This window comes from Citrus sinensis, chromosome 3, assembly GCF_022201045.2.
Source record: "Citrus sinensis cultivar Valencia sweet orange chromosome 3, DVS_A1.0, whole genome shotgun sequence".
Classification (NCBI taxonomy): Eukaryota; Viridiplantae; Streptophyta; class Magnoliopsida; order Sapindales; family Rutaceae; genus Citrus; species Citrus sinensis.
In genome coordinates, this window is record NC_068558.1 from 43743966 (window position 1) to 43754558 (window position 10593).

The window sequence follows — 10593 nt, forward strand, 5'->3', positions numbered from 1 at the left end:
CTAAGAAAGCCCAGAGTACTATGAAAGAATTAAAAAACATAAAACATTCATTTTCAAAATGGCAAGCAGCACACATATTAGAACTGGAGGCTTTTAAGGCATGGACAAATTAAATGGAGACAATACCAATAGTTATCGCCTTTAAGACACTAGTTTTACGTCGAGAACCAAATTATATCTGTAAAAACAAAGGCAACCCAGAAACTTTAGAAAAGGAAAAAAAAAATCAAAATCAAAAGATAAGAAGCTCAATAAATATAGCTTCTTTGATTACATGAAGCCTGGCATGTACAGCAAGAAAAGGCGGTGCTACCACCTACGTAAATAAGATTTGGGGGGAAAAAAAAAAGCTCTAAGATATAAAAACTTGGAGGTCCTAAAATATCACTAGGAAGGGAAACTTATAGACAATGCAACTTATGTCCGAATGCTTCAAACTATGCTACTTATGTGCCGCTGAAAACAATTAAGACTCAATCTCCTCTAGTAGGAGGCTGCACACATGCACAGAAATGTGCCTTCTTTCTCTTCTGGTTGGATCTCAACCCACCATAACCATAAAGATAGTCCCGCAAGAGAACTCTTGTTTTTCTCTCTGTGATTCTGGTTCTTCCTCTACTTTCCTTCTCATCATCAAGTCTCAGCAACAGAAACTGCAATTTCTGAACCTCCAACTGCAATCGCCCAATTTTTTCAGATACTCTTCGTGCCTGCTCTGAAACCTTACGCCTCCTCATACTGCCACTGTCATCTGACTCTGTTGCAGATTTTCCGTCAAAGGACAATGATAAGTCTTCGATATTTGTTAACAATTTCCGATTGACATCAAGCAGCTTCATGATGGCCTCCTCAGCTTCTTCCAGCTGCTCCTTAACAGTATCATATTCAATTCCTTTTCTCTTTATTCCCTTCTCTGAAGTCTCAACCTTCTTCTTTAGATCTTGCACGGTAATTTGAAGGTTTGTTAACTTTTGTGCATCAGAATCAAGTCTTTCAAGAATTTTCCTCTGGCTTCCTTCTTTCTGAGACCCTGAATATCTCTTAGAGATCTCTAATTTGTCCACCCCCAACTCCTTCTCAACCAGTGATTCTATAGTGGGATTTTTACTCTTCTGTTGTTTCACTGCTTTGACCTCATGGTAGTCAGTTGGTGTGCGGGCCACCTTCTGAGACTTTGCAACTTTCAGGTCGATGCTGCCACCATGGTCAGCAGTTTCCCATAACTCGAGCATCTGATCATCAGCCTCCATAGTTCCTCTCCTGCTTAACCCATGTGATGAACACTCAGACACTTGATCAAGCATAATGTCTTTTGTCATTACTTCATCCCCCTCTTCAGAGATTTCAGGTGTTCGTTTCTGTAATTTGAGATTGTCACTAGGTCCATCATGTGGTTCCTCCTGTTCATATTTCCTACCAACACGCTTGCTTGTCTGACCACTTTCTTGACGCAAGTTGCTTCTACATTTTAACTCTTCAATCTGTCTCATTGCAACCTCTAATTTGGAATTGGCATTCAAGGTTTCCAGCATAGCAAGACTCTCCTTTTCTATAATTGCCTTCTCAATAGCTTTAACTCTCATTTGCAAATCTGTAAAACCATCCAGCACCGTGGCAATTTGATCTTCACTTGTTTCTTGACAGCCTTCAGCTTGCATGTGACTTACCAAATCAGGATCCTGGCACAAGCGAAATACAATGCATGAGGTACTGATAATATTCAAAAGCAAGCAATATTAAATAGGGCATGGTCGAAGAATAAGCAACTTGTTTATCAGAAGTTAGACCAAATATTGGTTTCTGATAAGATCCTAACAAGAAGCATTTTAACTTTTTAACAGGGTCATGATATGATAAATTATAATTGTTTTTATGATAAATGTGATAATGAGGCCTTGATTAAGGTAAAACTAAAGTAAAAACCTATATTTTCAACAGGCTCGTAAGGCAACTGACAGAAATCTCTTTAGGCTAATAGAACTCAGGAACAACTGCAAAATCAAGCAGAGATTCTACCAAAACTGTCAAATGGAAAAGGCAGATTGTTGTAGAAGACCACGCCAACAGGCAAATATGGATGCAAAGAACTGAAAGAGCCAACACTAAGACATATTTTCAAGGGAAAAGATTTACCTTAAAAATAATAGTAGTAGTATTGGTAGTAATAATAATAATAATAATAATTAAAAAGAAAAAAGAAAACAGCTAGGTAATAGTAATAATAATAATAAAGAAAATAAAATAACAAAGGAGATATATTGGAAAGTACAGATATAAATTGGAAGTAAAAAATTAAGATGTAATAAACCATCAAGGTTAAATGAGAAAAGATTATGGCACCATCTCAATAGTACGAAATCGGTACTTGGACAATAGACATTACCTTTACTTCGTCATTGTCAGCTTTGTGAAGAAGAGTATGATTCTCCAGAGATCTTATACTGTCCTTCAAAGAAATGACAGCCGGGATTGATGCAGCCAAATGAGCTTTTAATCCTCCATTTTCACACTCCAAGGCATTAGCTTTTTCTTTCAACTGGTTGATCTCAATATCATTGGAATTACTTCTGTCTTCAAGATTCTCACATGCTCTGGAGAGCTCATGCGCCTTTTCATTACGCAATACTTCACAGACCGAGGAGATTTGCAGTTCACTGAATAATTCTGTAGCCTGAGTCTCCCATAATCCAGCATGCTTTCTTTCCTTTTCCAGTTCATGGTACAAACTTTCCTCTCTGTATCTGGTTCCTTCCAGTTCCTCAAGCAATTTCCCCAGTTCAGCTTCCAACTTCATATTTAACTCATGGATGCATCTGGTCTCCTTAATCTGACAATCATAATCTTCAGTCAGTTTCCGAATCTGCTTTCCTTGATCTTCCTGTATTATCTTAGCCTCATCATACTTGCATGTCAGATCCTCCACTTTCATATGCAACTCTGTTCTCTCATTCTGTAATGAACACAGTATCTGCTCTGCTACAAAAAGCTCTTTTTCCTTCCGAGACAACAGATCCTTTCCATTTGCAATTTCACAATTTAATTGATCCCTAACACATCCAATTGCAACCAGTTCATTCTCTGACTTCTCTAATGACTGCTTGAGGAGCGAATTTTGCATTTGCACATCTTCTAATTTCCCATCCTTCAGCCTTACCTTCTCCTCAAGTTCATTATTGATACAACCAAGTTTATCCAGATTTTCACTCAGATCAGCTATCTTCACCAATTTCTCAGAGATGACATCCTTGAAAATATGAGAGAGATTACTTTGGGATATAGTTTCAACAAACATGACACAGTTTTCCTCTTCTAGACTATGTTTCTCTTCCTGTAAGTCCAACACTTTCTTCATCAGGGACTTTTTCTCATCAAGCACCTTGCAGTTCTGATCTTGTAAACTTTGCTGTGCCCCTTGCAATTCGGACAGTAGCATGTGCAGGCTCCGCATTTCAGTCTTCAAGACTTCCTCTGTGTGATTGCGCTCTGCTACTTCCACTCTCAATTCTTCATTAATCTCTGTAAGCTTTGGGAACTCCCTTTGCAGAACTACGAACTGCTCAGACTGGATCCTAAACTCTTCAGCAAGTGCATTCCTCTCTGTTGCAAGATTTTCTGCCTCCAGTTTCAGTTGTCCAAGCAGCGCGACAAGAATTGAATTCTCAATGACTACCTGATGATTTTGCTCCAGTGCCTTTAAAACGGAGATCTGCATCTCTTTGAGTTTGCCAGTTACTTGGTCCAGAAGCGTCTGGTGACTCTGGTCCTGCTCCATCTTAGTTTCACAGCCATGGTCTGCATCAATTTCTAGAATCTCTAATAACTGATAAAGCTGCACCCTCAGTACTTTAATTTGATCAACCAATGATCTCATCTCCTCCTGCTGTTCACAATTTTCATTCTCCAGTTTATGTATCAGTTTCTCAGACAAACTGGATTCCTGTAAGAGTTTCTGACACTCAAAAAGGAGGGAGAAATTCTTTTCTTTCAGATCTTGTATGTATTTCTGCGTGATGAAAATCTCAATCTGAGCATCCAAAGCTTTGTCTAGTTCCTCTTCATATGCTTTCTTCCTGCACAGACCCTCCTCTTGTAGAAAACTGATCTGCGATTCCATGCCAGCCAATCGAGTTTCACTCAACTGGACAAAACTAGCATGTTGTTGCTTTTCAGCATCTAAAGAAAACTGCAGCTCTTCTACTTTTTGAAGTGTAGATTCTTTCTCTTCCTCCAGACCCAGGTATCTCCCTTCTAATTCTGCATAGCTTTTCTCCAAATCTTTCAGTCCTTTCCTAGCAATGTCCAACTGAGAAACTAAGTTCACTCTCTCAGTTATCAGACAAGACTTTTCATTATCAAGCAACAGGCATGAATCTTCTAAGCTCTTTGATTTTGCCCTCAAACCTTCGACTTCAGCATTAGCATCAAAAAGGGAATTCACCAGAAAGTTGTTTTCATCAGAGAGTTTCTTTAAATTCTCGTTCACATCCTGTAACTGAGAAAATAGTGAGTTCTTTTCAGCAACAAGCGTAGACTTCTCTGCCAGAAGATTTTGGCAGACTTCCTCCAAAGCCTTCACCTTGTCTCTAACCCCTTCTAACTCAACATTCAAGTCTGATAGGGAGTTCTCAAGAACAGCATTTTTCTCAAGAAGTTTCTCCATGATTTCCAGCTTCTCCAAAAGAGCTACTTTTTCACATCTGTCTCTCTCATAGACCTCTTTTAGCTTTGAGTTCTCATCCTGCAATTCCTTCACAGACAACCCAAAGTTCTCTGGATTTAAGGAGACTGATTCTACCTGCTCCACCATAGCCTGGTGCTTCTTGTTGAGTTCATTAAGTTCCTCTTTCAGACAATAAATTTCTTGTTGAAGAGCATTTCTTTGATCCACTCGTAGTTCAACTTCTGCTTCAAGTTTCCCTATTGTTTCCCTCAAGCTCAAAATCTCATCTTGCAAATTTTTTATTGACTCAGCAGAAGATAAGTTGAGTTCATTCAGGCCTTTGTTCTCCTCCTTGACCTTTTCGACTTCTTCCTGTAGACTCTGATTACGAGTTCCCATGTCCTTGAGAATTTGAGCCCTATTTTGGAGCTCAGCAGCCAGAGATCTAAGTTCATCCTGAGACTGAGAGTGCAAATGCTGCAAAGTTTGGAAAGCAGTTTCAGCCTCTACAAATCGCAAGCGCTCTTCCTGTATGCAAGTCCAAAGCCTCCCCAACTCCTTCTGCTTCTCTGTTAATTCTTGACTTTGACTCCCCATTTTCTGTACCATGGACTCCAACTCAGAATGTAGAGTCTGATTTGATCTCTCTAGTAAAAGACACTTTTCTTCTGCACCCTTCAACTTTGCGAACCCATTGTCTAACTCAGAATGAAGCCTTTGAGCCTCCTCTTCTGCACGTGCAAGTTTATGCTCTAGAATAGAAATTGCCTCCAGGCATTGCTGATATTGAAGAGCCAAAGCTTCCTTCTCTTCAGTTAGTTTGCCAAGTGCTTGCTTCAGCCTTTCTACTTCGCTTTCAGCTTTATCAGCTACCTTGTTAATCCTTTTGGAATCTTCTTCGGAATGCAGTAATTTATCCTCCAGAGCAGATATCATCCTTGAACATTCTTCATACTTAACAACAGCAGCTTCCTTTTCAGCTTCTATCCTGGCAAGGTCTAGCTTTAGGGTTTGAGCTTCAATTTCAGCTTTGCTCGCTCGATCACTAAGTTCCACGGCATCAGCTTCAGCACGAGAAATATTTTTCTCCATATTAGATAATTTATCTAAACACTGCTGGTATTGACGAATATTAGCTTCCCTTTCAGTCTCTAATCTGGCAAGGGCTTCCTTCAAAGTTTGTACTTCAGCTTCAGCTATGCTGGCTTGTTCACTAAGTCCCTTGGAATCCTCACGTGCATGAGAGACTTCTGACTCTAAGTTGGATAATCTCTCCAGACTCTGCCGATACTGGAGTAGGCCAGCTTCTTTTTCAGCTTCTAATTTAGCAAGAGCATTCTTTAAGGTTAAGATTTCCATCTCGGCTTTCCCCATTCTCTCAGACTCAGATGGGACACGAGCCTTGATATCATAACTTTCATTGTGCTGAAGCTGTTCATTCTCCTCTGCATCATGAAAATTGAGGCCTTTCCTAGCCCGGCCTTCTCCAAACTTTCCATGAGTCACCTTTTCTCCAGACCCCAAAAAGTCATTAAGCTGTTTCAAACCCCTTCGGCTTGTTACAGTATCAGAATCATCAGTAAATGCTCCATTTTTTTTCAGAGCAAGTAAATGAGATGAAGAGAGTCCCAAAGAATCATTTTGCAACTCATCAGGGTAAAAAATTGCACGTGCTGGAGCCAACTCAGGCGTACGAGGATCAGCTTCAGTACCCGCAGGGGAATCATCACCCAAAGCAAATGGGACTTGGTTGGGAAATGCTTCTGCCATTGTTCGATGAGCTTGACGGAGTGCCCCAGTTGCATGATCGTATCTTTCAGCCAATGCACGATATGCTCTGTAAAACTCTTCAACCAATTTCATAAGCTCAGGGCGTTTCTTGTAGTACATCTCAGCCCTCCTTGCAAAGGAATCTGCATCTTCTTCGATAAGCTTGATCATTTGTTTGACTTTGACATCCATGTCTGTTACAGCAGAACAATAATGTTTATAGAAAATCCCAAGCATGGATTGAATAGACTGATACAGAGAAAAGGCAAAGATTACTAAAGACCAGATGAAGTATGAACATATTGTAACTACAAGCTTCAGAGAAAACATGGGATCATTACAATAATCAAGATGCAAACAGACAGAATAATACGGATGCTTCTGAAAATATATGATGAATCATTCTCAGATGAAAGAGGAGCATGATTAATTCAGTTATCACATCCGGAAGCTTCCTATCATTTTCCATATGGAAACATACATACATAGATTATTTGAAATGAAAGAAAATTAGATATTTAATTTTCAGCTAAAATAACTCTTGTTGCCATTTCTGAAACTTATTAAATGTTTCAATTTTTTTAGGCTTATATTATGATTTCAGATTTTCATTTTTAACAGATGTTAGATGTTTTTACAGTTATTATCCATTTTTCTAGAGTTTGTTTAATTTATGCGCAATTAGTTTTCTTTTTGGATACTGGCAACAACAACAACAATAGACTTTCTTTCCAGAATGAAATTCCAATTTCAAATGGGACTGACTTTAAAGCAGAGACAAAAAAAATTGGACTGAATTTCCATCAGTATATTGGAAGGATTAAGCAAATTAATGCACTCAAAGTGGAAAATCATCAGCTCCATAACATTCCCAATGACTAAAATCAATATAATACTAATTTGGACATGCAGTGGGGTTCTGTGAAAACACAAATAAAGCGTTGTGACAGAGTATTATAACCATAACATCCAGCACCAAGTTTTCACTTGAATAGCAGTCAATGGCTGATTATCATATTTTCTTTTTCTTTTTTTAATTTTTAGTCAGGAACACTCATGTCAAAAGACACAAGCTATGGTCCGCTGAGTTAGATTGGGGAATTGATAAATTCCTATGACTACAGTCCCGTGCAGAAAATTACAGCTTCCAAGTTTTATCCATCTAAGTGCTATTACCTCAGTGATAGCCTTTGGAAAACCAGTTTAAGAAAACCAAAATGTCAATAAGTTTGACATATAAGAATCTGAAGCATGCATCCATCTCAAAATCAATGCAAATGAAATGCCCAAGGAAACCAAGGAATACCTGTAAGATTCTCCTGAAGCCATTTGGAATTTTTGGGGCTTATGTGGCTGTCCCACCACCAAGAATACTTCCGCTTAGAATCTGCATGTGCCACAGCAGCCATGATTGGAAGTTCCAACCAAGTCTAATTGTGAGCTCGCAAAAGGTCGATCCTCGAAACAAGAGTTCCAAAATTGAGGTGAAAAATTAGTAGATCCGACAGGAACCAGCTAGGTACGACTATGAACCAGCCAATTCAGTACAGACAGAAGATAGAAACCTCTTTATCTCTCACTCCTTCCAATATCACAAAAACAAAACACGATAACTCAGTTTCCAGCTGCTCAAAAGTAAAATTACTAAACACAAATGAGATTAGATTTCGATGAACATGGAGGAAAACTAGTCAATTACCTGATCAATACACTCCAAATCCTGCTGCGTTAAACTAACTCCTAAGCTCAAAATCTGTAGAAATAACCTGATCAAAGACAAAATATAATCAAAACAAAGAAATTAAAGACAAAGACTGATCGATGAAAATAAAATGTTCACGTGCTTCAGTAAATTACAGATTCACATATCTGTAAACTATCTGATCCGCAACAAATCAATTAAAAACAGAAAAAATATGAAGTTTCATAAATTAAAAAAAAAAAACTCTAAGAATTAAATAAATTACAAAGCGATCAGCCTTTAAATGAGTGAAGAAAAGAAAAAGACACAGTTACATGCAACAGGTTCACATGGACCTGGATATTTAACCAGAAAATGAATCGTATAAATGTTTTGGATCAAAGAGCTTACTATGAGGAACGTTTAGAATTTCAGTTTGCACAGATCATAAGACAGCTTCAGCTGGTTTTGCTTTTGTCTCACCCCATGTTTGTTAGATCTTAGTTTGTAACTCTCTCTCTCTCTCTCTCTCTCTCTCTAGCTACTTTGGTTGCTCTTTATGTCTTTTGGGACTGTGCTCCAAACCTGTCAAAAGTGAGAAAAAGAAAGGAGAGCAAAATTACAAATTCAGTGAAACTTCCTTTTGATTCTCTAATTAATTAATATATAAATTGATTCAGTAATTACTGCACTTATTTATTACTATTACGAAATTGGAGTTTTTTTTTTTTTTATATTATCTTTTAGGCTTTTTTGTAAATTTAAAATTGGAATTAAAAATGCGAAAACCTTGATTGTGCTGTGATGGACTGAAATGACTCGACTGTCCTTTAGTTTTGGTATTTCAAAAATGTTATTACTTGGGAGCTTCCAGTTTCTATTTCTAGAAGTTTGACCAGTTGCTAATGGCATGATTTTGCTCCCAATTTTTTTAATCAATTTTCGGGTTACCTGGAATCTGATGATTAATTTAATTCAGAGGCATGATTAACACAATCAACAAAACAGTTTTAAATATTATCAACGAGTGTAATTTGGGAACAAACCAAATATCTACCAACCCACAGCATAATACACGTGAGAGTTTAATTTACGACAAGTGTTCGGTGTACAGAGATTGATATAGTTCAGTGAGGCCGGTGAATCAAATCAGCTGCGGTATTTGTGTATGGAGAAATTATCATGTGCAGCCTCAATTGCATTACATATTAAACCACGAAAGCCGTGAGATGATTTTGAGCCGTCCGATTTAATAAAAAAGAAACTCCGCCTCGTGATATGACATCACACGCTCCAGAAATATTCTCTAACCAAATCTTTGCGCGCGCATTAACTGCGCAAAGAAAGTGGCGAAATGCAGATTTTTTTGCCCTAAAATCTCTGTAGTGGCCGTTGGCAATAATAAATTCACGGTGAAAGGGAGGGTGTTTTGGTAATTCCACAAGAAGGAATCTTTAATGCGCAGAGAGATAAGACACGGTGTCACACTTTATAAAAGGTGGTCGTCTTGGGCGGTGGCCGAGGCCGGTCGTCATTCGTCACCCCGACTAAGAAATTCCTTGCTGTGCAATTAGGACCACGTCTTATTCTACGAATATATGATATCTTCTTTTTTTTTTCTCTCTTTTAAGAGTCCACGTTAAATTTGTTATATGCTTGATAGGGAGATTACAACAGGATCGAATCAAATAATTGCGTTTGAAAGTTTGAATTTTTAGACAATCAATTCATTTTGGATGTCTTAACAATTGTTAAGGTTATAATGTTATAATAACTCACAGTATTTTGCAGCTGAAGTCTCTCCGATAGTTAAATGGCAGTTCATTTCTCCTCGCATATTATCGATTATGAAAGGCTTTTCAAAGAATTATAAGGTAGTTGGCTCGTAGTTTGTTAGTGGTATTGGTTTTTCTTCATTAATTATCAAGTTGGATCGTAATGTATGGTGCTTTTTTCGGAATCATTATGTATTAAAAGTTTATTATCAAACAGTAGAAGTTACAAACTTTAGTTCGTATTTGTTCTTTTTATGTAACTGAGAGTTTTTCCATTACATTTTACTTGTAATCTTTTGACCTTTTGGACGATATAATTATTTTAATTTTCATTTTAAAAAATAGAAGAAATAAATGTTTTTATTTTCTATGTGAAAGTAAGTGATTTATAACTCCAATACCGATATTCACACTACAGTTAACTCTACGTGTATCGCCGAACGCAACATTTTAATGTAAGTATAACTTGTCACCTTACGCATCTCTCTCTCTCACACACACACACACACGTTCTGCATTCTCCCTCTCCCTCTCACTCACTCACGTCCAAATCTCACCTTTAAACAAAAACCGCAAATTTAGTCGAAATCCTCAAAAGATGTTGAAGTAGCAACTGGAATGTGCATAAAAAATAAATGGAAGTAACAGAACATTGCTAAGAGATATATTTATTACTCTAATATACACAATATGAAGAAACTACAGTT

The 10593-nt window shown here is 37.7% G+C and overlaps 1 protein-coding gene across 3 annotated transcripts; it reads right to left on the reverse strand.

Annotated features, from left to right (window-relative positions):
• Nucleotides 1–248: 248 nt before the first annotated feature.
• On the reverse strand, nt 249–8734 carry LOC102626805 (protein NETWORKED 1D). 3 transcript variants are annotated; one of them, XM_015530789.3, is made up of 5 exons: nt 8523–8734; nt 8130–8183; nt 7737–8012; nt 2384–6624; nt 249–1679 (listed from the first exon to the last, which is right to left on the reverse strand). In XM_015530789.3, exons 3-5 carry the CDS (start codon nt 7837–7839, stop codon nt 474–476), a joined length of 5550 nt encoding a protein of 1849 aa, XP_015386275.1. In that variant the 5' UTR covers nt 7840–8012; nt 8130–8183; nt 8523–8734; the 3' UTR covers nt 249–473. The 3 variants fall into 3 exon arrangements, with proteins under 3 accessions (XP_015386275.1, XP_006479673.1, XP_024954798.1); XM_006479610.4 differs by having other exon boundaries at nt 8130–8196; XM_025099030.2 differs by having other exon boundaries at nt 2384–6679; nt 8130–8196.
• Between the last annotated feature and the right edge of the window lie 1859 nt (nt 8735–10593).

What these genes read in the sequence shown, in the direction of transcription:
- LOC102626805 (XM_015530789.3), bottom strand. Translation starts at nt 7,839, where the DNA reads ATGGCTGCTGTGGCACATGCAGATTCTAAGCGGAAGTATTCTTGGTGG. An exon ending in GCTTCAGGAGAATCTTACAG is followed by an intron (nt 6,625 to 7,736) that starts GTATTCCTTGGT and finishes CTGCTGTAACAG; the next exon opens with ACATGGATGTCAAAGTCAAA. An exon ending in CTGACAATGACGAAGTAAAG is followed by an intron (nt 1,680 to 2,383) that starts GTAATGTCTATT and finishes CGCTTGTGCCAG; the next exon opens with GATCCTGATTTGGTAAGTCA.